The sequence below is a fragment of the Leptidea sinapis genome, chromosome 19 (genome assembly GCF_905404315.1).
Source record: "Leptidea sinapis chromosome 19, ilLepSina1.1, whole genome shotgun sequence".
Lineage (NCBI taxonomy): Eukaryota > Metazoa > Arthropoda > Insecta > Lepidoptera > Pieridae > Leptidea > Leptidea sinapis.
In genome coordinates this window covers 8,104,408-8,132,200 of record NC_066283.1, presented here as the reverse complement: position 1 = coordinate 8,132,200, position 27,793 = coordinate 8,104,408, and the positions used below count along the sequence as shown (strand labels likewise).

Sequence of the window (27,793 nt, the reverse complement as noted above, 5' to 3'; positions counted from 1 at the left end):
CACTAAACATGGCTGCATGGCTCTGCCCTTGCCACCAAAGAGAATTTCAACACTACGTTCCTTGCCACTCCCATTAACGGGAAGAAAAAAAAATATTGAATAGCCCACAGACCAGTTGTAGATCTTTTAGTTTTTAACGTTTTACTGTTTTTTATCGAGTTCGAATATCGATTCTTTAGAGTTGTAATCAAAGAGTATAATAATGGTAGTTAGTTACTACCTATAATATTAAAACTCAATGTTCCAGCGAATTATTGATTGAAATAATATGAATACTGAATAATTATTTCACTGGACAAAACAAAAAATAAATTATTACGGCTTTTAGTAAAGCGATCAAGTTCCTACTTCCTAGAAGACAAGCAAGTTGCAGATATGAATAATGAATGGAGTTAATATTCGGTAGAATAATCAAATAAAGAGATTTTAGGCAAAAAAATTCATCATTCAATCAGCATTAAGGAGTTAAGCTTTATATAAATTATATAAAAATGTATCAATGTGGAATAAGACAAGTGGAGGAGAGACACGTTCCAAATCAAGTAGATCTTATGGTTTGGAGTCATAGGCTTGATTTATTAGCACTTAGTAATTTCAAAGGTATAATATTATGGCCAGTTGTATTAAACGAAATATGCTCTTAGCACTTACTGTCATATATTTTTAGGCGAAGTACAAGTTCATAGGCTCCACTGGCAAAAAGTATGGAATTTGCCACCATATAAAGAAAATGTTCTGGTAGAAGCAATGGAATGGAGGCCTGATGGTAAAGTAAGTCATTATTATTCAAACAGTCTAAGTTTTAGATCCAATGTAATAACATTATTGTATATTAATTCCCACATATTTTTTGTTTCAGGCATTAGCAATTGGATACAACACTGGAACTGTTTATATCATAGATATAGAAGATAAAGGAATCCTTGGTAAATATGATTTTGCTCGAGAAACTGAGGATTTTCATGAATATAAGAATTATGGCATTCCATTCATAAGATGGGCAGTGAAAGCAGGCACATTAGAAAATTCTTCTGACTACAATATATATGTATGTATAATTTTTAAGACTGGTTTAAAGGTTCTTAACAATCTGCAATATCTTTTAATTTTACATAGCTGACTGTTGATATTCAAATTCATTATTATATTATCTTAATATATACAAATCAAGTGTCCTGATGTTATTTCCAGTGAACTCCTAACCTAATAAGAGTGTAGTTTAGCCCAACTTAAGAGTTTGAATAGTTTTTATTTTGATTTGGGCATACTTATTTTTATTTCATATGGACATATTTTCTATGAGAGAATTTATTGACACATTTATAAATAACAATTTCATTGTAATAACAGAGTATGTTTTATGAAAGAATTCTTAATGTTAATATTATTGACCAATGCATAATAAAACAGTATTTTATTTATTATGTACAGAACAATGTCGGTCAAGTCAGCTAGTAATCATATTATATGCTATGAGGAGGTCTTAATTTAACTAGTAAAATATTATTGAACTTCTTTTCATTTAAACCTACAAAATTTTCACAAACACCAACTCTAATAAGAGCTTTTAAAATACAGATATAAAACTTATGCCTTTACTCTAATTCCAATTTTTTTAAGGATGACTCAACAATATTTTTACAAAAACCTTTGTCACCTAGTACAAGTACTGAGGAAAGCACAAAACTATTCAAAGAAAATACAGAACACACTCAACTAAGTATGTTGATGATAACATATGGCTCAGGATATATTTTTATGAGTATTTTTGGTTCATATCCTTATGGAAGTATACATCTACCACAGATAACAAAGAATGAGTATGGAGAATACAAAATTGTTGATATCACTCTATCAGATGATTTTAGTATGATGCAAGTACTTTACATTGAAAGGCAAACAAACAATGTATTTGTGGCTTTTGTTAATACAACTGTTTTATCAGCGTATTGTGAAGAAATATCAATTGTAGCTAACAAACATGACAGGATTATTCATCTCATGTCACATCTAGACAAAACTATGAATTCCATTACTGAAGCATGGGAGCACATATTACTGGAAATGGACACTAAGATGGCATATTATGCTTCAACTGTACCAGAAGGAGGTGTGTCTGCTGATTTGCTGGAGTTATTGATGTTGGGTGAGTTTTCAAATACACATACATCACTGGCCATATGAGGTCCATAACTCAAATAAAAAATATTAAACCCTTATAGATAATCAACATTTTAAATTAATCCCATTAAGCCGAGATCTATAAAGTGTAGTTAGTCTTTGCTCAGACTTTACTCACATAAAACTTAAGGGAGTGTGATAACACGCGAAATCGACTTGCATTGGGCTATCTTAAGCTCAGTATAATTTTACCTGTCAAACTACTATAAAAACGAAATAAAACATTGTGCAAAGCTTACAGCTAAGTTTTATATAAGTTAAGTCTGAGCAAAGTCAAAGTATGTTTTTTTTTTGTTTTTATGGAATAGGAGGACAAACGAGTGTACGGGTCACCTGGTGTTAAGCCACCGCCCACATTGTCTTGCAACACCAGTGGAATCACAAGAGTGTTGCCGGCCTTTAAGGAAGGTGTATGTGCTTTTTTTGAAGGTACCCATGTCATATCATCCCGGAAACACCACACAAGGAAGCTCATTCCACAGCTTCGTAGTATGGTTTATAGACCTCAGCCTTAGACTCAATTTTTTTTTATGTGTAATATTAAAATCTAGATTTAAGCATGTTCTGCCACACTAGAGAAATAAAAATATTTATGCTTAGTTAGTATCATTATTAAATTTGTGTATAAACTTTTTGTGATTATTATTTTAGGTGTTCCTTCTGATGAATTAGAACTATTTTTGCTGCAAGAATTAACAGCAAAGGGTCTTAAAAAATTTGGTAGTTCTGTTGAACTGAGTTATTCCACAATTCAAAAGCTTGTTTTGAACCAGTTGAACATTGTTGGCCAGAATCTTACATACTACTTATCTGAATTAAGAGGTTTAACAAGAGTTTCAGATCGATATAAGGTATGTAAGTTATATAAGTGGTACTTGTTACATTTAATTCTAATTTTGTGTGCTGATTAATAATTATTGTAAAACATTGCCTATAGAGCTAACAATAACTTAAATGCACAACAGTGTTCCATAACAAATTAATATGATTGTATTTGAATTTATAAAAAAGCACATATAATATTTTTTTATAAGAAAAAGACTACATATTAGCATAGTTTTCTCCTATGTATGCCTATTTACTCTGGTCTTGAAGATTCCTTAAGGAGCCATTTACATAATTAAGCTAAGAAATAGATTTGTGAGGCACTAACAATACTTGAGGATAAAATGCCTAAGCTAAGTTGGAATCAGTTTTTTGTTACCAATAAAATGTTTAGTTATTTCATGTAGTTTTATCCTCACAATTTTGGAAAATCAATTAATAACCAAGTTGTTTTTACACGCTTTTTATTAGTTTCACCTGTATGTTTGTAACCGACTTCTTTGGGCGCTATTTTGACCCACTTTAAACGGCTAGATTTCGTTCAAACTTTGTAGATTTATCGAGTGACATTATACACTAATTTGACAAGATTATTCTATTATACAATATGCAAAATAAGATTTTTGCCAATTTATATAATTTTAGAATAAATAAATCACTAATAAGCACCATCTAGTAATTTATTGTAAACTATAAAGGAATCGCGCGACATGTCAAGACAGTTCCACAAAATTATAGTATCTAATTCGTTTAGAAGCGAATAGATGGCGGTGAATTTGTGTTTCACGCCATCTAGCAGCATTTTAATAAACTTTTAAGGCAATTATGAAATGATATCATGGAATATACGCGTATACAAATGATTCTGTAATGTTTTTATTTACGAAAAGATGGCGCTGTTTAAGTATTCTGTTTCCATTATAAATTATTAAGATTAAGAAGTGATTTAACTGAGCTACTTATTATCAGAGCTAGTTCGGTGATCTCCGGCTACCTGAATTAAGCGCTTTATATAAAATTCAACTAAAAAACAGAAAATAAATTTGAATAAATTTAAATTGAAAATAGTGTAAAAAAATATATTTAATTATAAACAAAAGCGTGGGGTTTAGAAGATTATTTTAATAATATCGTTATAGTTGAATTTTATTTTTAATTTTTTGTTAATTTGATCATTACATTTTGATTAAATCAATAAAAAATAATATCGCTAGTGACATACAAGCTAGGATAGTAAGAATCTAACAGGTTTTTATGTAAAGATTGAAATTGCAATGTGACCCCCTTGTTGCAATTCACATACACACAGCTCGGCTTTGTTTCTGGTGGAGCTCACTCAGATAGTTTCAGACATGGGATTTAGGTCAGAACTCCGAACGGAGCAATCGAAATGAGGAAACTCGACCTATAGCATATGACCTTCCATATCAGCTTACCTGGTGAGCGTGAGCATATATAAAAATTATGCAATCCAATGAATAGGCACCAGAAATTTTGAAAAGAAGATTATCTTTAACAACCATCCTTAGTATTATATTTCCAATGTAAATTTTAAACATCATGGTACATTATATATACTTAAATTTTGGAAATGGGTATGTGAAGTATAGTATGGGTATTAATAAATTAACTACTCAGTGTACATAATCGAAATTTAAGTAATTATGCGCAACAACATGGTCACCAGAAGTCACAGAAGAATGAATTTGTATCTAAGCGGCCAGCGGACAGTAAGAGTCGGCGGACACACGGACCTGTCGGCGCTTGAGTTCAACTATCGAAAGAGTGGCGCACTCAATGGCGAAGTTTCCACACATCATTTATTATAAATATTTGTTTAAAAATTAGTACCATATTTTATTACAGAAATAGAATGAGAATCGAATACCAAGTGTTCTCCCTAAATATTGTTAGTATCTCACAAGTCATTCTATAAATTTACTTTATTAACCATTAATAATAATTTATTTAGAACAGCTTTGTCCTGTCCCTTTTTAAAAACCAATAATTAATATAATATTGATTTGCATTTATAGATATATTTATATTCGGTTTAGGTAACTGGAGTTGAGGAAAACAAAATAACAAATGCAATAAGAGCCTGCTTTGCATTTTTAAACAAGTGTTTAGAACTACAGCAGGTGATTGACCTGTCCATGAGAAATTATAAAGCATTCTTCAGGTGGCTGTTTGTTGTAATTGTTCGACTATTAGACGAACAGACTTCAAGTGATATTGTGAAAATAACTCAACAAGAACTTACACATATTGCTGACTTCTTATACAATTTTGATAAAGTTCAATCAGGCAACAATGAGAGTACAACTGAAAAACCAGTAAAATTTAATTTGGAAAGACTTGGTCAGTACTTGCAGGATCAAGAGATAACATTATTACCGGATGATGAAGATAATCCCTGGCATAAGATTTTGAAGGAAAATGCATGTTTATTAAAAGAGAATGATACAATATTTTCTATATCTGAATTTAAAAAATATTCACTTGTACAACAACATAAGCATCTGACACATGAAATCAATAAACTGTTTGATTTTCATGATAAACATATTGCTAAATATTTTTCTGTTTATAACAATATAAAGTGTTATAATGGGGAAGCCGATATGAATTGGAAAGAAAATTTAAGGATATCTCAAATTTATGATACAAATCGGCAGGCATTTATGATGGCTTTTATAAATAATAAAGTACCAGAAGAAGGGTTACATTTTATGTCAGTGAGCACAAAAGAAAGAGTATGTTCAGGAACATTAAGTAGATATACATTTTCATCAAGTTTGATTCAAGAGGGGGACAATATTCTTGATGAAAATTTAGATATACTGGATATCCAGTTTTATTCGCCTGAATACCTTTCCTTACTTTTAAGACATCCAAGTATTGCAGATAGTACAGTTTTTGTGCAGCTACCACTGAAAATTGCACTAGATAATTCTCAAGAATTTAACTTGAAATCTAAATCAATTGCCTTCAATGAGCAAGTAGCACAAAAAAATATATCACCACTATTAGATCAGAGTGTTTACAAAGTTTTGGAAAAAATGAGTGGTTTTAGAATTGCAGTGTCAGGAGCACGTAAAGTTTCAGTTGTGTTATCTAACCTTCAACGAAAAGTGAGAGTTTTTGAGATGGAAACAAACGGAGATGAGGATGAAGAGGATACACTGGATTCTACATCACAGTCAAATATAACTCCTGCAAGTGAAACAAGTCATAATAACACTGATCAGTTTAATAACACAAGAGACATTACATTGTAAACTTAGTAATATCAAAAATTCTTCATAAAATTTGCCCTATACTTAAATATGTATATTTCTAAATGAGGCTTACATTTGGAGATTTTATTTGTATATTCTCAAAAACTGAATTAAAATCTGTATCAAGACCTTGATTATCTATGCCATACAGTAGTTGATCAGACGACTGGTTTCTGCTGGGTCCAGCTACTGGCTCTATTGTTGTTGTTGTTTGATTGTAAATCTCATCACCATCCTCTTCCTCTAATTCATCCACTGCAATGTAATTTGCAATAATCATTAAAAAAGAAAAACAAGTTTAATAATTTGTTTTATTTTTATTCACAATTAGTATAAGGTCTTTTGGATATAGATAGTTGTGTTTATATTATAATAATAATGCATTTATGGAACTGACCAGTGTCCTTAGATTATGTAATAATATTTAACATATTGCAAGGTTAAAAATAATGTCTTCTCGTCACTAATGTAATACTCATTATTATTTTCATATATCTGTAGTTCACTGTCCAATTTGCGTTTTTTTAAAGAACATATTAAATTACTAATTTGGAGCAACAGGTGTATTTTGCATTACTATGACATTATAATATTTACATACATAGATGTCCAAAAAAATAGTATAAGGATGAGAAGATTAATTTAATAATGTCTAGCAGGACACCTCTAAGGGCTATTTAAATCAACCCTATGTATGTTCCAACATTATTGATAAATAATTAAGATTTTATTCATCCTGACTTATAAGAGATTATCATCGACATCAATTATAGAGATATACTCTACTTGATTTTTGTGTTTAATTAGGTAAATATCAAGCCTTGCAAACACAAAAACAATTGTCATGGGATCCAACCATAGTCTTAAAAATGTTTCTATGATACACAAAAGAAATAAAAATGTGCTCAGACTTTGTTTTAAAATTTACTAGTTAAATCATGTATAGACCCCTAAAAATTTAACCCGTAAGTATCTGGTTAATGCCTACATCATTTGAAACAAATGTATCAGTATTTTGTCCTATTGTAATTGCCATGAGATAGTCAAATTCACCTTAGATGCTAATAGTAATACATAGTTATTGAGTTACTTGTAGTCAAGTCATATGTATGAATCCTTGTTTTAAAATGACTATTTAAAGATGGTAGTTTTGTAAAAAAAATACCTGGCACAACTGTCCTTCCATCATACTTTTTCCACTGTTTTCTTAATCTTAAATATATAACTGCACAAGCAATTATTATTAATATGGAAACTACTATGGCAACAAGTTTAATAGCATCCATTGCAGTAGAACTGGAACCCTGAACAATCATTTCTACCTCTCCAACTGATATGCCTGATCCATCAAGATTCTTTGACACACATTTATAGTATCCAGCCTCATTGGGAGACACATTCTACAATAATAATAAAAAATATGATTATAATATCTAGAAATTGAGTTGGGTTCACTGATAATTTTTGTTAAAAAGAACCAAAAATATGGTTTATTAGCAGTAGAAATATACATAGAGTTTTCACCAGGGGCAGAATTGCCACAGTTATTGGTGTTTCTATAGAAGGTCATTTTATATTAGTGTACTCAAATCAAATCAAAATAACTTTATTCGTGTCATTCAGGTCACGGAAATGACACTTATGAATGACAAAAAAATATTTTTCTTATTGAATCTACCGCTACTTCGTAATTGGCTGCTACTGTAACTTAAGAGTATTGGAGTGACACTCCACACTTTAGGAAATTGAGATTTTCTACCTTTAAATCTTGCAGTGTTTGATGCAATCAAAATTAGAATTATATTGTCATTGCTATGGCAGCTTATACTGCTTAACTTTAAGAGGGTTGGATGATTGTGTCATGAGAAAAGGAAGTTTGGTGAGTAAGATGGTTCTATGGTGGCAACTTTGAGGGGAGAAGCATCCAAATGTGCTGGAAAAATAAAAAAAAATTAAGGGGGATGCATAAAGCCCAAGATATGATACAATTATATAACTCCAGCTAAAGCAGGCCTACATAATGGGTTTTTCTAGCAGACAAAAAAAGAAGAAAGACTTCACATACTTAAAAAGCAATGTGATAATAATAACTTCCTGATTGGTGCCGTTGCCATATGGCCACCATGTAGTACAATGTTAAAAATTTTGTGCACAAGACATTAATGTACTTAAGGTGTATATGAGCACAATTTTTTAAGGAGTGTTTTATTTCTACAAAATTAATTGTTAATGACAATTTTACATCAGTTAGTGCTAGTGGTTATATAAAACTTACATCAATATGAAGGCGTCCAGATAAGACCTCATATTTGTATTTTCTTTCATCATAGGTGTTACCTGGTCCGATGATTTTATTTTTGTCAAATAGCCAAAACATAAAGTTGTGGTTGAAGTCATTGCTTACACAATTAAGTACAGCTTTAGTTCCAACAGGAACCTCTTTAATAATGCTGGACTTTAATTCATGGATATTATCCATAATGGAAATAAAAATTAGATTTTTCTAGTCTTATTATATCACTAGACACCACAGCTATTTGTCATCACATTGCCAGCAATGTTAGTGAATTCTTGCCAAGTACTAAATTATCTCAGTCACATGGTTCTTCATAATTCAATATATACATAAGACTCATATTACCAGGTTCTTGACTTAATATCTACTACTTCTGCTGGAGTTTTTTATTAAGTGCATGAAAACTTCCACACATAGCACTGGTAGTAACATCCATAAAGGTGTCATAACAACATATATTGGCAGATAAATTTTTGTGTACTCTAATTTTATGCAAATTACAATCTGAGCTGCCATTTTAAGAACAATCGCTGCGATATACCACACATTTTTATTTATTGTGCCACGAAATCTCTCGATACCATTTCTGCAATGTGATACCATGTGGAATACGACATATATTAAAAGTATGCTATCATAAACCCACATCGGAATAAATACTATAAACCAATTCCAATGAGTTCTGGATTCTAATCGTAAGCAGAGAAGAATGAGGAAAACCAGAAAAATAAACCATGTAAAAAGTGCTCTATGTAGAATAGCCATCACTATTACATTAAATAAGGAAGCGCCGATTTAAGTTTAACTCAAATATAAGATTTATAAATATTACGATAAAGATTAGTTTTTCTTCAATAATGTTAATTGCAAATGCAATGCAATGATTAATGAATCTAAACACGGTTCAACAAAAACGGTTGTCAGTTTTATTTGGCACCGCACAATATGCGCATTCAGCCAAGTTTGTCACTTGTCAGTTTACCTATTTCTTTTTCACATTTTTTTTTATTTAAATTTTCCGTTCGGGCTAGGCAAAATTTCTTCGACCACACAGCCTCATGTCTTATTTTTTTCCCATTCTATTCACCTTTACGAAAGTCTATCGACGCGTATTATTTTATGTGTAGCAAAAGAATGCTTATAGTTAGGATAATTTCAGTGAATATTTCTGAAAGCTATTGAAACAAGCTATAACAGCATGCATAAATTATTCATATTGTGTTTTATATTTTATTTTACACATACGACACAAAGTCGTTATATTTCAGAATAAATGAGTATATTCAATGAAAGAAAAAAGGTTTTATTTATTTTTGGTTATGGTTTTATAGTCAATTTTATATTTTCATTCTAAAACAAAACAAAATATTCATGCTTTCAAAGTAATAATTTGAGATATTCATTCCGAATGACTAAGAAGAATCCCTTGACGTTGATTGACCTTGAAGTGCGAGATCGCTTGTGTATGTTATAAAATGTAACTATGCTATATTTAGACAACATAACTACTGAAATATATTTCACCATAGTTTTTCAAGTAAAGTAAACATATTTCAACATATTCCAAAATAAATTAATAATAAATGTGGCTAATATGGCAAAGAAAGATTATATACTCCCCAATTATGTGCTTCAATAAATACTCGTATTGCGATACTGCATAAAGTACAATATTAATGTACCAGTTCCGAAGTCAGGGGATAAGGAAGATACTGATTGCTGACAATTATAGACCAGTTTCTGTTCTACCTACAATAAGTAAAATTTTTCAGAAAACAATATTAAATCAATAAAATTGTTAAACCATTTCTCTGGTAATAACATCTTACATTCCAAGCAATTTGGTTTTGCGAAAAATCGTTCAACATCTGATGCCAGCATGGCGTTGATTCGACACATACTTAATGCTTGGGAGAAATCAGGTCGTCTAACGTCGTAGGAATATTCTGTGACTTTTCAAAAGCATTTGATTGCGTAGATGATTCTATCCTTATCCGTAAGCTCAATTATTATGGAATAGAAAGCAACTCACTTGCTCTTATTACTTCATAATTAGCTAACAGAACCCAGAAAGCAGTAATTAGTCATGAACATTTATCAGGAGCTGTAATGCGGATGGGCGTTGCTCAGGGTTTTTTCCTGGGACCTTTCTTATTCCTAGTCTACATGAATGATTTGCCATTTTTAGCCTCGAAAGAATGTGAGATTGTTCTTTTTGCAGACGACACTTCATTTGCTTATAATATTGATAGACATTCACAGAATATAGATAAAATAAACCTGTCCTTTCAGGTCAGGGTGAATAATTTGTCACTTAACACGAGTAAATCAAAATATTATATATTCTTAATAATTCTTTATTACTTTTCATAAAATAATTTATATTATTTAAACATATGTTGGATGCAGCACCTTACAAACTAATTTGTTATTTATAGTAAAGCCATTGTAACATATTATGTTTGATTGAAAAGAGTGGCTGTTGAGTTTCTTGTATGTCCTTCTCACGAGCTCAACTTTTTACGAACATATTAATTAAGCATAAAATTAAATAATTCAGTAATTTAAAAAAAAATTGTAGTGGGATTCAAAAGCGCTTAGTTTAATCCTTATTGAATAAAGTTTATTTGATTTTGACTAGACTTTGAAATAAATAATAAAAAACAGACAAAAGAAACGACGCTCCAAAGTCCTTATTTTTGAATGGACGCTATTTCAAGTCAAATATATATCAACAAAAACTATATATCATACTGTTATAATTTATCTAATGTTTTGGGATTAAAGTTCAGATGTAGTATAAAAATAACAACTTACCAAATATTGGGTACTACTTAAGATGCCGTCGTACCACTTCGCTGCGGCGCATATTTGAGAGAAGCGAGGTAAACTTAGTCTGTTTACAAAAACAAAACAAAATCAATCAAACAAGATTTGACCAATCGGCTCAATTTTTAAATAAATATAAATAGCGCGAGCTAATTTACATTAATTTGTAAATCATGTTTGTTTTTAATCATAATAATTGAATCAACTCGAAATTCAAAATTCTGTCTCAACAATAACCTAGAAAATTTCGAATGGTTTCTATGAGGTCAAAAATTTTTAAAAATCGGTCCAGAAATGGCCGAGAAACAATTTAATACAGAAATCAATTGGAATCACCTGTTGGAGCTCCGCTCAGCTTCGCAAAATAACATAAAAAAAATCTGCGCATTTCACTATAACGGCGGTGGCCGATAAAGACTTTTATTTGATTATAATTTCAAAGGAAAATAGCAAATTCCTAATAATAATAGAAGGCGAAAAATCGAAAGAAGTCGTATGGATTTCGTCAAATTGGTACATAATATGGACCAATGGTACGCTAAAAGTTAATATTAAGGAGTATTGGCTCGAACGTTCCACGCATCCACCAGCTTCAAGTTTAATGAGTTTATTATTTCTACTGCCAAAATTTTCGTTTCCGTAAGGTTTCAAATTTATACACGTTATTACTTTAAATCATAGATATGTTATCCCACTGACGTTAGACTTACATGGTTTATTTAATAATTGGTGAGGGGATACTAACCCCTCACCAATGATTAAGTGAAATGTAATGTCAATATTTTTTTTTTCATTTTTTTTTGGTTTGATCTTGATGATCTCGTTACCAATGCTTTCACATTTTTGTACACTACGGAGTATGTACCTGTACACATTTCACAAATATTCAAGTTACTTTGAGTCATTTTATTGATTTTATTCTTTTAAAAAAACCAGAAACCATCGTGAGCTTATGCACAACACTTTGCTGAAGATTCATCACATGATCAAATGCATAGTAAATTTACGATTTAAAGGATTTTTTTTTTATATAAATAAGGGACGAGCAGGACGTTCAGCTGATGGAAATTGATACACCTTTCCCATTACAATGCAGTGCCGTTCAGGATTATTGAAAAAATTCTGAGCGGCACTACTGCGCTTGTAAGCTGAGACATAAATTGTCAAGTCTCATTTGCCCACCTTTAGACCAAAACACAGTAATGCTAGGGATATACGGACAAATATTCTTTTTTGAAGTGAAACATCTTTAGAATTGTTGTGACTTGAAGCTCGATGAAACAAAAAAGGGAGACGATAGAGAAATTTGATTGTATTGGATTCAGCCAGCGGAGAATGTGATAGAATACAAGACTCGGTCTCAGTACAAGAAGTACTCATGGAGCAACTGTTTATATCTTCAATACATTTCCATGAGTATTTTTAATCAGGAACTTTTCAGAAGTTTTAAAACGAAAGACTAGGCGGTATGGTTTATAGAGTATAGCCTCGCCAACGTCCATACCATGTTGAATACATCGGTTCTCGTCCGATCACCGAAGCTAAGCAACGTCGGGTGCGCTCAGTACTTAGATGGGGTAGGAGTATAGCTTCAAGCCTGCCCCTAATCAGCGTTCGGAACCGTACTATAATTATCGTACACATACGATAATTTTGTGCCTACGTACGATGTACGATAGCATATTATTATCGTACGCAGATTGTACGATAATTTCTATCATGATGCAAAATTTGAGAATTTATATTATTTCACTCATGCGTTGATAGTCTAAATCGCAGTAGCATGATTTTATTTTGTCCAATAAAATCTTGGGAAAATACCGGGAAATACAAGTTCTCTATTCCTTTTGGTCCTTACGATCCGCTCTACTAAGTTTCACCACTGCCGATACTGTACCTTTATCCAGCGCCTGCTGTACACGCTTTCTTATTGGTTAGTATAACATCTACCAAAGCGAACAAGAGAATATAAGTTCGATATTTCGATTATGTTCACACTTCATATGTATCGTATATTTTCGTGTAGAAAAGTTGGCAGTTATTTCGTTATATTATTATGATTATATGTCTGTACTCGCTCTGACAAACGGAATTATTCAAATTAAGTGAAGAAAGAAGTACTTGCATGCATATCAATATTACAATTTATATGATTTATTTATCTATAATAGACATTATCCTAAAAAATACGATAATTTCGATCCATGTACGATAATTTTTACTCCTCTGGTACGATAGTCAATCCACTTCAAGTTGCTAACGCTGCCCCTAATTAAGAAAAAAAAATTGTAAATATTATTATTTCGTCTACAGAGTACAGGTTATGTTGGTTTCATATTGGTATGGTTAAAATAGTGAATAATCTCGTATAAAAACTTAAGGTTTAAATGGATTGGGTTTTGCAGAATTCATAGCTTTCATGCTCTGCTTTGAATAATACAATAATATTTCGGAACACAATTTTTTTCAAATCGATAAGTTCGTATGAGGTCGTTGAAACATACAGAAAATTTGCGATAATTCAACGATCAAATCAAACCTTATGATTTTAAATTCAAAATGATAACTCAAATAATTTTTATAGTAACGGGCATTAAATTTTTGTTTATGCCTCTATAGTAAGTTGATTTTAGATATAATAATCCTCAATTAAATGCTTAGGTGATTACATAGTATTACACTATTGTTTAATTTTCAGCCGGTCAACAGATTTTGAAGTGCATAGAAATTGGCTTGCTATAACACATAATAGATCTATTGAACAATGGTATTTTGATACTACATCTGAATGGACGTTGGATTATCCTCCTTTCTTTGCCTGGCTGGAATTAGGCATATCACATGTTGCAAAGTTTTTTGATCCTGAAATGTTGAGAGTAGAAAATCTTAATTATGCCTCGGACATGACAGTATTGTTCCAAAGGTTATCAGTTATTATGTTGGACTTTTTCTATATTTATTCAGTGAAAAGGTGACCAAAAATATTTATAATTTTTTTTCTTTTATAATAATTAGTGTTGTTGATGTCACACTAAAACTAGTTTAAATCAGGTGCTCAGATTTACTGGATAATGGAAAGCTTTTGGTGTTTGTATTATTGGTCTCCAATCCCGGGCTTATCATGGTGGATCACATCCATTTCCAGTATAATGGATTTTTATTTGGATTGCTATTATTGTCTGTTTCACATATGATAACAGTAAGTATGGCAAACATTACTAATGTGAAAATGTGTTATTAGATTGTTTTACTAAACTTACACTAAACAAAAAAAAAATAACCGGCTTATTTCTGCTGTGAAGTATTTATGTGTAAGCACTATTGTGTTTCCGTGTGAATGGCGCCATAGCTAGTGATATTACTGGGCAAATGAGACATAACATCTTATATCCCAATGTGACAAACACAATTGTAGTGCCTGTATATTTGAGTATATCACTGACAATAATTATGTCAATGTGAAGTTGATGATTCCAAATGTCAAGCAGCCTTGCAATTAAACACAGGAAACATTATACATCGGAAACCAATCATAAGAAAAATATCTATATGTAAACATGTTGCATATTCTAGGTTTATTCTCAGATATAACTATATAGCAAGTGTATTTGTAAGGCTTTAAGTGTTTTGTGATGGCAAAGTATGTGCACTTACAGCATTACCAAGTTTTATCGTTCTACTTTTGAGACATCCTAAGATAGCTATGCCGCAATCTGCAAGAACATAATATCCTGTAAGACCGTGTTTCTACCAGAGATTTCTGATGATCACATACATAGGAATAGCTAGGGATGTGTTTGTTAAGATCCAACAGAACTGTTTCAAAGCTTTAGCAATTCTATTGGTAGCTTTTCCAAAGTGGTGGTAAATGTTAGTTTCTTAGTCATTGTATGATCTAAATGAGTAAATAACATTTGATTTGATTGATTTCACACAATCAGATGGGTCATCTAATGATATAATATTGACACACTTTTTACACAAATTATCTTGCCCCAAGTTAAGCATATAATATAGACTGTGTTATGGGTTACAAGACAATGATATATTTAATACAATATACTTAAACATACATAAATTCATATAAACATACATAGATACATTTAAACATCCATGACTCGGAAACAAACATCCATATTCATCATATAAATATACAGCAGCCTTACAATTGGCTATTGCCAAAGCCAAAGCCAAGCTTTGAAACAGTTCTGAAGTGATTCTGTTGGTTCTTAACAAACACATCCCTAGCTATTCCTATGTATGTGATCATCAAATATCTCTGGTAGAAACACGGTCTTAATGAGCAAATGATTATTGCCCTTGTTTTAAATGATCTTTCACAGTTTGAGCATTATTTATCTCATAAATACCAGAATGTTACTTAAGTTAATAAAAACTTAAGCATATAAAACAGACTAGTAGATACTCTACTTAGCTAAAGGTATTATATATTATATATTGGAAAATTTATGTCTAGAAAGATTGCAGCAAACTATTTACCACTATTTTCAGCAACACACAGACGAGAACAAAGTGACTAATATATCACAAGTCATGCACACTAAAGTAATAAACCTAGCCTGTTGTCATGTTTTGTCTAACAGCAAGAGAATTTATCTAGACATGTAAATTATCTAAGGGTTATTATTACATGAACAATGTAACAATATGTGAAATACTTTTTAAGAGTTATACTATACATTTAAACTTTTAACCATCAACAAAAACATAGTGACGACAGGATCTACAAGTCATGTGTCAAGCAGTGCTTCTTCACAAGGATGTCACATGGACCAGCCATTACTCTCCTAGTCATATCTTGGGGAAGGCTGAAGGGTCCTTGCCCATTAAAAATGCCAAATGTTCAACAGTTTCTGTGTGTACCGACTAGTTTCGGACCATTCTGTTATTCAGTATCGCATATCGGTACCCACACCAATAAATTGTGAGTGAAACTGTATTAATAAATAATGATTTGATGTCTCACAAACATTTTAAAAATAAAGTTTATGTGTGCTTTTAGCTTGAGCTTAAAGTTGACAAACTTGATTAGCATTGTGTAACTATTTAATTTATTGTATGTGCTGCTAAACAATAAATTAATTTATTTTCAGGGCAATTTCCTGAAGTCAGCATTTTGGTTTGCAGTTTTGCTTAACTTCAAGCATATATTTCTGTACATAGCTCCAGTGTATGTTGTATATTTAATGAGAGCATATTGTTTTACTGTGTCATCTGTAGATGGTGTACATACTCCATGGAATTCATATTCCATCACAAATTTCATTAAGTTGGCTATCATTGTAGTCACTGTCTTTGGTATTTCTTTTGGGCCCTTTATTCGTCAGTTACCACAGGTAAGATCCTTAAAGTTTTCATTAAATTTTATATTAAATAATTCTATGTATGATATAATAAATATTCTACAGCACCTTTTTTGTTTTAAGTAACTATTACTGTAGTAAATATCACTGCATAGTATAAAACAAAGTCGCTTTCTCTGTCACTATATACCTATGTATGCTTAAATCTTTAAACTACGCAACGGATTTTAATGCGGTTTTTTTTAATAGATAAGAGTGATTGAAGAGGAAGGTTTATATGTATAATAACACCCATTAAATAGTGGAGAAATACTGTTATTTTTGAGGTTTCATTTTTCCGCTTACGTGATTTATCAAAATAATGTACTAAGTATTGTACACATTGAAAAGGTCTAGAGAATTCTCTGCTATAGTATATGTCTATCTCTTATGGATATCCCACAATAACATTTTTTTACGACAAATAATGGCTAATTTCCGAAGCGATTTTAACCAATACAGCATTAATCCTTATCTATTTAAATACCTTAAATACATTGTTGATATAATATAGATCTATATGGCCCTTTACAGCATATGATTTAAATGAATATTTTCGAAGATATAACAGATTTAAAAATTGCGGGACGTAGCGTTTGCGGCGAATAAATCAAAACTACTTAATCGATTTTAATCATTTTTTCTGTGAATGACATAGGCTATATATAGCTAGAGGTTCCGGGTTCGAATCCCGGCACCTCTAGCTGCATTTATATGATGAATATAGATGTTTGTTTCCGAGTCATGGATGTTTAAATATATTTATGTATGTTTATGTAAGTATTAAATATATTTGTATTAAATATATCATTGTCTTGTAACCCATACCACAGGCTGTATATGCTTAACTTGGGGCAAGATAATTTGAGTAAAAATGTGTCAATATTATTATTATTATTATATATTTTATACCCGTGCGAAGCCGGAGCGGGCCGCTAGTATTGGTTATATAGAACATTGAAAGAATCCGCGAATCTATATAAATTATCATTATGTTGTTATCATGCAACATTATTATGCAAAATATCAAATAATAACTTGACTGCACAATATTGTTCTGAAATCTGAAGTCACCTCGAATGTCGAATATTTGCGAAAGTATGTATCGATGTACCGCGTAAAGAAATCTCGACTTAACAACTATTGTATAACAAGTAATTGGTACCTAGTAGTAGTAGGGAGTATATTATTGACAGCTGCGACATAATATAATAATTTATTAACAGAACTAGCTGACCCGATAGACGTTGTTCTGTATATAATAAATAAAATAATGTTTTTATATGAATTTGTCAATAATATATCATAACATCAAAAATTACTTCGTAAAACATTCACCCTGCTGTCGTAATGAAATTGTTTCACAGCAGAACTGTCAAACCGTGCGTCAATAAATTCTCTCATAGAAATTATGTATGGACACATCAAAGTAAAAACAAATTTGCTGTGTTTATTTAATTTAGCAGCATTTTCCTATTTATTCACCTTTTAAACCTTCTCTGGACTTCCACAACTAATTCAAGACCAAAATTAGCCAAATCGGTACAGCCGTTCTCGAGTTTTAGCGAGACTAACGAAGAGCAATTCATTTTTATATATATAGATTATACTGTTGTGTTTTCGGCACTCGTGAGATATAAAAAAGTATAAATGGTAAAAAAAATATAATGAACATTTTGTATATTTCAGCTATTTTCCAGACTATTTCCATTCAAGAGAGGATTGTGCCATGCTTATTGGGCTCCTAATTTTTGGGCGTTGTATAATTTTTGTGATAAAGTTCTACAGCATCTATGTAAGTTTTTACAATTAATTAATATATATTATTGATTAAATAACAAATTGTCACACAAGAAATTAAATTAATTATTTTAGGTGCAGCATTCGGTATTAAAATCCCTCGTAATGTTGCATCAATGACTGGCGGTCTTGTGCAGGAGTTTGAACACGCTGTGTTGCCAACGATCAAACCAAATGTCACATTTTTGCTAACCGTACTTTCGATGATGCCAGCTCTAGTAAAACTATGGCACCTTGGAGCTGACAGAAGATATCGCAATATGAGTTTCGTGAGGTTGGCTATAATTATTACAAATTATTTAATGTTTGTTTTATTAAGTTTTAAGCTTATCATATGTACAATTCACTTTATGGAATCACCTGCTGGCTGCTGTATTAACAAACCAATTGCCTCTGGCCATTCTTGCACTATGAAATTGCAGATGTCTATAGGCAGTCACAATTCACATGCCCATTTGTCTCCCCTAATATAAAAAAACGATCAATAAAACCACCTCCTCATTATTTAGTAGTAATTGATCATACATCCCTGATGTCTCTCACTCTATTATTCTTTGTATTCATCACCTGTGTATTATTCAGTAGATCCCGATCTGAGCATGGAGCATGACTAGATAGAATTTTCACAAGGATTTGTAAATCGAGGATTTATTCCTGTTTCGCCCCGGGCTTTCGTCCCATATTCCTGTTTCGTCTCACTTTTTAAAATGTTATTTTAGTACAGCCAGAAAAAAAATGTGAATTACAACAATATTCTAGATAGATAGATGTATAGAGAGAGATATGTAAGAGCAATAGGTTACACGAGACCAAACGATGGCATGAAAGGAGTTCATAAACGTATTACAGGATATTATGTTCTTGCAGATTGTGGCACAGCTATCTTAGGTTGTCTCAAAAGTAGAACGATAAAACTAGGCACAAAAATATCATAAACGGACCAAGTACTTAGTAAAATTATCTTGATTCCGAAGTCCATGCATCAAGATGAAGGTGGAGAAAGCGATAGATAAAAGTTAGGATTTTAAGCATAAATAAGATTGTATAATTATCACAATATAAAGAATATTTATTAATAAATCACAATTCGAATCACAGATAGGTCTATTAACTATTCTATCAACAATTTAAATTTATCATCCTAATATAGACCGCTATACAAGTAAAAAAATCACAATTAAAATCACAGATCAGTAACATAAATTATTAGGTTTTAAAATATAAAGTAAATAATAATCACAGATCACTAACATTAATTATTAAGTTTTAAAATATAAAGTAAATAATAATTACAGATCACTAACATTAATTATTAAGTTTTAAAATATAAAGTAAATAATAATTACAGATCAGTTGCATTAATTATAGACAACATAAAATCACCTAAATATATTTTTTTATTTTAACATAGTTTTTAAATTTATATTACATTTTGAATTAGTGAACTTTTAATTAGTTAAAAGGCTCCTTTTTCCATTAATTGATTTCTTGTATTGAGTACTAAGTTGTTGAGTTCATTAATAATACTTATCATCAAAAATAAGATTTTTAAAATATTTTGTATGCTGTCCGTACAATCAGGGTCGAGAAAATAATTTTTTGTGTAGGGCGAAACAGGAACAAATCAAATCCAGCATTCTAGATGTAGAAACGTGGCGGTAAAATCAAGATAATTCCGACATGGAACATACCAGAAATATTTCGTTAAAGTAATTCTGTGTTTGAAAGGATACAGCTAAATACAGCCTTCACTGAATGGCTTCTTTAAAAAAAACTTAACAGTATGTTTATTACTTTGATTGTTTTTGAGTATTTATACTTTAAACATATATTTCTGTTAATCATGTTTCGATTGTGACTTTGTTGTGTGCACTAATTGAAATAAATTACTCAGATTAAATATATATAGTGCGGTCCTACAACGGCGATAACCGCGATGTTAATTGAAGACTCGGTAGAGCTACTAAAACGTATTCATAAAAAATATATCTAAAAATTAAAGTAAATAATTGAAATTTACAAGCAAATTATGTATACATATGAAACAAAATTTTAATCATCCTTATGTGGGCGTTACTCACCTCCGAGTAAGGAATGGCTACGGATCAGCGTGAGACAAGTAGGAGTCAGTGAGGAGGAGGCAAATACTAGACTTGTGCAACCTACATATTGTAAAAGTAAATTACAGATACTTGACAGTTTGTGCAACCTACATATTGTAAAATTAAATTACAGATGCTTGACGGTTTGTGCAACCTACATATTGTAAAAGTAAATTACAGATGCTTAACAGTTTGTGCAACCTACATAATGTAAAAGTAAATTACAGATGCTTGACAGTTCGTGCAACCTACATATTGTAAAAGTAAATTACAGATGCTTAACAGTTTGTGCAACCTACATAATGTAAAAGTAAATTACAGATGCTTGACAGTTCGTGCAACCTACATATTGTAAAAGTAAATTACAGATGCTTGACAGTTTGTGCAACCTGCATATTGTAAAATTAAATTACAGATGCTTGACGGTTTGTGCAACCTACATATTGTAAAATGAAATTACAGATGCTTGACAGTTTGTGCAACCTACATATTGTAAAATTAAATTACAGATGCTTGACAGTTTGTGCAACCTACATATTGTAAAATAAAATTACACATGCTCGACAGTTTGTGCAACCTACATATTGTATAATTAAATTACAGATGCTTGACAGTTTGTGCAACCTACATATTGTAAAAGCAAATTACAGATGCTTGACAGTTTGTGCAACCTACATATTGTAAAAGTAAATTACAGATGCTTGACTGTTTGGGCAACCTACATATTGTAAAATTAAATTACAGATGCTTGACGGTTTGTGCAACCTACATATTGTAAAATTAAATTACAGATGCTTGACGGTTTGTGCAACCTACATATTGTAAAATTAAATTACAGATGCTTGACTGTTTGTGTAACCTACATATTGTAAAATTAAATTACAGATGCTTGACTGTTTGTGCAACCTACATATTGTAAAATTAAATTACAGATGCTTGACGGTTTGTGCAACCTACATATTGTAAAATTAAATTACAGATGCTTGACAGTTTGTGCAACCTACATATTGTAAAATTAAATTACAGATGCTTGACAGTTTGTGCAACCTACATATTGTAAAATTAAATTACAGATGCTTGACGGTTTGTGCAACCTACATATTGTAAAATTAAATTACAGATACTTGACAGTTTGTGCAACCTACATATTGTAAAATTAAATTACAGATGCTTGACGGTTTGTGCAACCTACATATTGTAAAATTAAATTACAGATGCTTGACGGTTTGTGCAACCTACATATTGTAAAATTAAATTACAGATGCTTGACGGTTTGTGCAACCTACATATTGTAAAATGAAATTACAGATGCTTGACTGTTTGTGCAAACTACATATTGTAAAATTAAATTACAGATACTTGACTGTTTGTGCAACCTACATATTGTAAAATTAAATTGCAGATGCTTGACTGTTTGTGCAACCTGTTCGTTCATGTTTGGGTGGCATGTTCACGAGAAGGCGATATTACTTGTATTGATACCATTAAGGTGAGTTTTCATAGTTTAGAGAAATTAGTGAATAGTCTTATGGAAATTCCGGGTGGTAGCAATATCTAATTAGTATATTTCGGGACAGTGATCCGCCCGCCGTTCACAAAACGTAAGAGTCGTGAGATATATAGGCATTTTGTGCTTGAAGTTGCTTCATTGGGTTAAAATTGAAAAACATAAAAATTTGATCGGCCTCGCTTCATTTATATCAATTGAGCAGCAATGGTCGTCTAGCAGCATGTGAGTGCTATGATTGGCCATTGATAGCGTACATTTTAATATAATTTAATCATTTAATTTGATTTTGACACATTTATATGATGAATATGGTCATGGATGTGAAATAGATGTGAATTTATGAATGTTTAAGTAAGTATATTGTATTAAATATATCGTTGTCTTGTAGTATCTATAGTATAGGCTATGCCAAGTTTGGGGCAAGATAATTTGTGTAAAAGTGTGTCAATATTATTATTATTATTACATACCGAAAAAAATCCGAAATAAATATTAGAATTACGATTCTTAGACCAGGTAAACTTTTATTGAGATTCTTACATTTTTAACATATACCTACAATCCAAATTCACTCGAGTAATCAATCATTTAGAAAGAATTGTTGAATATAGCCATCCGTCGCGGATACTTAAAAGTTTAGACGATTGTCAATTCTAATTGGCATGTTAAGTGCGCGTGTACTATGACGTCACAATTCATAAAAAGAACCAAGTGGAGAGAGATCAGGTTAAAAGTTTATGTATTATGTTGTTATACTTTTACTCGCTCTGAGCAATGGCGTATTTTTTCAATTTCATGTTATAAAAAATATAATTGAAAATATTGATGGAAGCATAATTCTGAAGTTATATAAATTAACATTAAATGTCATACAATTACGCCTTTTAATGGAAATAATTATATAGTTTCCGATTTCAAATACGATAAGTAGATCATTTTAATTAAGTTTTTTCTTTTCATTTCTGTATATGAATATAATGAATGTTAGATAAAATATTTCCGAATTTTAGAAAAAATGTGGTTTAATTCATTCGAGGAGAAAGAACTAAACTGTGCGCGCCGTTTATTAAGTTAGCTAGAGTTATTGGAATGTATTCAATTTTACAATAAAATACTTATATAAGTATATAAAAGCTAATTTGACAAAGAAGGCTTACTATTTATTGATTTATTTAATAGGAAGCCCACGTTGTATACAATAATAAGGTAATACACCTTATGGTATATTTACACATTAATTACTTATATTATTTAAAATCGTATACCCCATTTACGGGCTAACTCGACATGCAATTAATTACTTAATTAAATTACAAGTAGGTACTTAAAACATTATCAACATATGACAATTTCCTCGTTTACTTACTATCTAAATTACTTTATAAACTACCCACATAAAAATATAAAAAACTTATAACTCTAAACAAAAATAATAAAAACTAAATTTTATATAAACTAAATTTAAAATACAGCAACTATTATTAAATACGAAAAAACGAATGATATTATTCAATTAAATGATTTTTAACTATAGTGTAGTAGATTATATTATAGAGGATAATGATGCATGGTTCTGCGCAGGCGCGTAAAATTGTATAATGTTATATAAATAGGCTTGTTATATGATTTAAAGATGGACTGGCAGTTTCTTATCAGTTCTTCTCCCCATGTGAAAGCCCCTTTAGGAACTGACTGACTGACTAACTGCAACGCAGAGCAGCTCGAATTGTCCCCACCCAGAGACCCAGTACTCTGTGAACGGCTGGATCACTTGGCGTTGCGTAGAGACGTCGCTTCATTGTGTGTCTTCTACCGCATTTATCACGGGGAGTGTTCCGAAGAGCTGTTTAACCTGATTCCTGCCGCCGAATTCCACCTTCGCACGACACGCCACAAGTTAGGATATCATCCCCACCATCTGGATGTGTGGCGGTCCTTCACAGTGCGGTTTTCAAGGAGCTTTCTTCCACGTTCTACAAAGCTGTGGAATGAGCTTCCTTGTGCGGTGTTTCCGGGACGATACGACATGGGTACCTTCAAAAAAAAGCGCGTACACCTTCCTTAAGGGCCGGCAACGCTCTTGTAATTCCTCTGGTGTTGCAAGAGAATGTGGGCGGCGGTGGTCACTTAACACCAGTTACGCAAGTTTGTCCTCCTATTCCATAAAAAAAAAACTGATGTAGCTTCATGATGTTTTCCAAATGTTGTTGCAATTTATTGTTATTGTGACTCCCTATGTTAAAGAAATATACTTCTATTTCTATAAAGTGTTGCGTGACGCCGCGCTCCTGAAAAGCGACCCACACTTGAGCGTTTACATCACTGACCTCTACTATTTATCACTGGACTGGCGGCTGTCAAAGTGCTTTTGTGCCTGTTTAATATTATCCATTTTGCCGCTACTGGCCACGTAGCGAGAGTCTGCGGTACTAAAACTAGTGACGACACGGTTGTCGTCAGCTAAACAAACATCAATAGGAAAACTACAAAAAATATTGTGTACTTTAATACGTTGATTCCTGAAGTAAAAATAACACGGAAAACGACCGAAATTAATTCAAAATGAAAAATAGTTTAAAGTATTGTACGTTTCTCTCGCAGACATTTGTATTATACGTCAAAATTAGTTCACTGGACGCTCGCGAGTGGCGCTTCAAATAGGCACAAAAATTAGCTGTCAAACACATGGAACAACCAGTCCAGTGGTATTGATACAGGTCAGTGGTTTACATGCATGTATTCTACTGTCATAAAATATTACTGTATCTGACATGTGTTTAGCAAAAGTACAGCCCATAGTCGAGGTGATTTTAATAGAATTTAATAAAAATAAACATTTATTATATCATGTTTCAGTTTTCTATCAGTACTTGGCGTGGATGACGCAAAACTCTTCTTATTCGCAACAACAGTGGGCCACTACTCGCTTTTCCCCCTCTTGTACGAGAGAAACCTGACGCCTATAAAGATACTCCTACTCTTGACACACTGCGCTGTAGCCTTCTCCTACATACCAGGTCTCTATGAAGTTCCGAAGACTAAAAAAACTAGAAGACGCGATGTCATAATTGTACCCATGATGACATGTGTCGAGATGTTGTATTTCTATGGACTGTTAATGCTCTGTGTTTATGAAAATGTTATACATTCGTTGTTAGGGTTGGATAAGACTTTGCCGTTCTTACCGCTGATGATGACGTCTGTTTATTGTTCTCTTGGGGTATTCTATTTCTGGGTGTCGTACTATCATTACTTTTTAACATTTAATGTAAGTAGTGTTCCCATATTCAAGGCGCCTAGAAGTATGGAGTATCAAAAAGTTAAATAATGAATAAAAATTGAGCCATCGCGGAAAGCCTGGCCGATGTGAAACATCGAAACTGTTATGTATTGAATTGCATGAAATTGTGGTTATAACATTGTATATCGTCAATGAATGATATCATTTTTACATCTAGATAGACTATGACAGCTGTGAATAAAATTTAGTTGGCAATGCACGCACACTACCACAAAGTGTTATACAAATCGCGAGTGTAAGACGTAGCTTGTCACGCACACTAAAGTATTAATCCTGGCCTCTTTTACATTATGCATTTATTTATTTTTTATGGAACAGAAGGACAAACGACCGTACGGGTCACCTGGTGTTAAGTGATCACCGCCGCCCACATTCTCTTGCACCACTAGAGGAACTACAGGAGCGTTGCCGGCTTTAGATAGATTTGTTGGTGAGGATTAGCTACTTAACTCATTTATATAGTTAACCAGTGATAGCACTTAATATTCCATAAGTGACCGCTTATTTAAGTGTAATGATTATCCGTAAAGGTTAAATAAGTGTTTATGTCTTAGATACACTTATGATTACATATTATGTTTGTTTACGGTTTAGATACCTAAATATCATAAATTTTTTATATCTTTAGAATATTTAACAGCCTGCTGTTGGAATGGTTAATCGGATCAGTGAAAAGACTCCAACTGTCCCTTTATGGTCTTAAAATGTGATTTGTGTTTATGGTATTATTGCACTAATACAATTTCAGTGAAATTAAAAGCAGATCTTAGATTAAGGAGTGGTCTCCGCTGCGGTACACCTAGATACCGCACTGCCTAAGAACAATAGCTTTTTTTACTGCAATTTTTATATTGTAGTGTCTGTTGGCTATTTGTAAAGATGCTTGTGTGCGTGGCATCGTGACACTCACAGACAATCGGCATGTTTCAAATTATATACCGTACTTATATACGCTTCGTGTTATTTTACATTGAAATTAATTAACTACAATATATTTACTGTGGTCCCAGTGTCTTTCTTATTTCTTGCAGTATTATTTTCACAATTTTAGTTTCAATTATTAGCAAAAGTTTGACAGAATATATATGACATTGTGACACGTCAACGTCACATATTGTACTTACCCTATTATTAGTTGCCGCACTTTACGACTATGCCTACGCTATCTAGTTGGAACGCAGCGGAGACCAATCATTAATCTAAGAAACAGACATTCCTTTTTTTGTAAATGACTCGTTTGTAAGATTTATTGTGAAATGTCGATATTTTATTTTAGTCATGAGTAAGTAAGTAGTTAATTTTAAATAAAATTAAATCAACTTAAATAATTGTTTTATTTTTGTTTGGCTTACGTTTGATGTTACGTATGAGGTTCCGACACTATTATTTTGGTTATAACGGACGATTCATTTAGATTTTAGAGGTATTTATTCAGACTCGGAGCTTACATTTTCGGTAAATGATACAAGAGGCTAATGGTATCTAAAGTATTAAATAAATACTTTGGTCTGAAAATACTGTTTTTGATCTAATTCCTGAAACAGTGCGACTGTTGCGCATTTTTTTTATTCAATTAAGCAATATCCAAAAAGCGGCCAAGTGCGAGTTGGACTCGCCCATGAAGCATACCGTAGGAGCAAGTAACATAATATAAAAGTTCCTTAATAAAATTGGTTAAAACTTAGTATCCCTTAGCACGAATTTGGATGTAAAAAATTGTTGTATGTAGTTGATAGAGCTTTAGTCCACGATTACAATGATACCAATACCAAGTTCTTATTACAAGGTAATGCACCGTTTTAAAGAAAATAACGAAAAAAATTGTAACCTAAAACAGGTAAATCACTTAATAAACACTAATGAAATCGCGGCGGGAGGCTAGAAACTGTCATGAAATGATTTTGGTTTCTTCGTAAAATATTTGGACAGGCAGTTTAAGCCCATACAGCCATAAATTGTATGAAAAACGGTGAAATGAAATGTAAAAAATAGTCTATGACAGATTAGACGGCTTCATTAATAATTATTTTTAGATAAAAGGAAAACATTTATAAAAGGGTTTATTGTTCATGTTCATCAATCCACAAACATCTATCGCCGCTGCCGCGGCACGCTAAGCTCGGCTCGTGCGTTGTTTTAACTGTTCTAACATAACTTAACCAAACCAATTTTAATGACTTGTAGTTGATAGAGCTTTCATATTCAAATTCAATCATTTGGTCCACGATTATAGTGCTACCATTCTTATTACAACGAAATACACAGTTTTCAAGAAAAACCAAAATAAAAGTCTACCCTCCCTCTC

General features: G+C 31.9%; 4 protein-coding genes across 4 annotated transcripts; 2 read left to right on the top strand and 2 right to left on the bottom strand.

Moving 5' to 3' along the window:
• The first annotated feature begins 141 nt into the window (after positions 1-141).
• Positions 142-6,592, top strand: LOC126969764 (anaphase-promoting complex subunit 4). The gene is made up of 6 exons (XM_050815323.1): positions 142-600; positions 668-771; positions 860-1,048; positions 1,621-2,146; positions 2,833-3,032; positions 5,064-6,592. Exons 1-6 carry the CDS (start codon positions 492-494, stop codon positions 6,285-6,287), a joined length of 2,352 nt encoding a protein of 783 aa, XP_050671280.1. The 5' UTR covers positions 142-491; the 3' UTR covers positions 6,288-6,592.
• LOC126969781 (uncharacterized) lies at positions 6,242-8,809 on the bottom strand. Its single transcript, XM_050815347.1, has 3 exons — positions 8,563-8,809; positions 7,453-7,687; positions 6,242-6,542 (listed from the first exon to the last, which is right to left on the bottom strand). Exons 1-3 carry the CDS (start codon positions 8,764-8,766, stop codon positions 6,346-6,348), a joined length of 636 nt encoding a protein of 211 aa, XP_050671304.1. The 5' UTR covers positions 8,767-8,809; the 3' UTR covers positions 6,242-6,345.
• Positions 8,810-8,938: 129 nt separating this feature from the next.
• On the bottom strand, positions 8,939-9,477 carry LOC126969785 (transmembrane protein 60). Its single transcript, XM_050815349.1, has one exon. It carries the CDS (start codon positions 9,346-9,348, stop codon positions 8,941-8,943), a length of 408 nt encoding a protein of 135 aa, XP_050671306.1. The 5' UTR covers positions 9,349-9,477; the 3' UTR covers positions 8,939-8,940.
• Positions 9,478-13,701: 4,224 nt separating this feature from the next.
• LOC126969768 (probable dolichyl pyrophosphate Glc1Man9GlcNAc2 alpha-1,3-glucosyltransferase) lies at positions 13,702-26,816 on the top strand. The gene is made up of 8 exons (XM_050815327.1): positions 13,702-14,030; positions 14,111-14,383; positions 14,464-14,611; positions 16,527-16,769; positions 18,465-18,570; positions 18,651-18,849; positions 22,080-22,166; positions 25,044-26,816. The coding sequence occupies exons 1-8, from the start codon at positions 13,972-13,974 to the stop codon at positions 25,513-25,515; spliced, it is 1,587 nt and encodes a 528-aa protein (XP_050671284.1). The 5' UTR covers positions 13,702-13,971; the 3' UTR covers positions 25,516-26,816.
• Positions 26,817-27,793: the final 977 nt, after the last annotated feature.

Excerpts from the sequence above, each read along its gene's own strand:
- LOC126969764 (XM_050815323.1), top strand. The coding sequence starts at position 492 with ATGTATCAATGTGGAATAAGACAAGTGGAGGAGAGACACGTTCCAAAT. Across the intron at positions 772-859 it reads AATGGAGGCCTGATGGTAAA|GCATTAGCAATTGGATACAA; the intron begins GTAAGTCATTAT and ends TTTTTGTTTCAG. Across the intron at positions 2,147-2,832 it reads GCTGGAGTTATTGATGTTGG|GTGTTCCTTCTGATGAATTA; the intron begins GTGAGTTTTCAA and ends TTATTATTTTAG.
- LOC126969781 (XM_050815347.1), bottom strand. The coding sequence starts at position 8,766 with ATGGATAATATCCATGAATTAAAGTCCAGCATTATTAAAGAGGTTCCT. Across the intron at positions 7,688-8,562 it reads CTGGACGCCTTCATATTGAT|AATGTGTCTCCCAATGAGGC; the intron begins GTAAGTTTTATA and ends TTATTATTGTAG. Across the intron at positions 6,543-7,452 it reads TGGAAGGACAGTTGTGCCAG|TGGATGAATTAGAGGAAGAG; the intron begins GTATTTTTTTTA and ends ATTACATTGCAG.
- LOC126969785 (XM_050815349.1), bottom strand. The coding sequence starts at position 9,348 with ATGGCTATTCTACATAGAGCACTTTTTACATGGTTTATTTTTCTGGTT.
- LOC126969768 (XM_050815327.1), top strand. The coding sequence starts at position 13,972 with ATGATAACTCAAATAATTTTTATAGTAACGGGCATTAAATTTTTGTTT. Across the intron at positions 14,031-14,110 it reads TTTTTGTTTATGCCTCTATA|CCGGTCAACAGATTTTGAAG; the intron begins GTAAGTTGATTT and ends TTTAATTTTCAG. Across the intron at positions 14,384-14,463 it reads TATATTTATTCAGTGAAAAG|GTGCTCAGATTTACTGGATA; the intron begins GTGACCAAAAAT and ends AGTTTAAATCAG.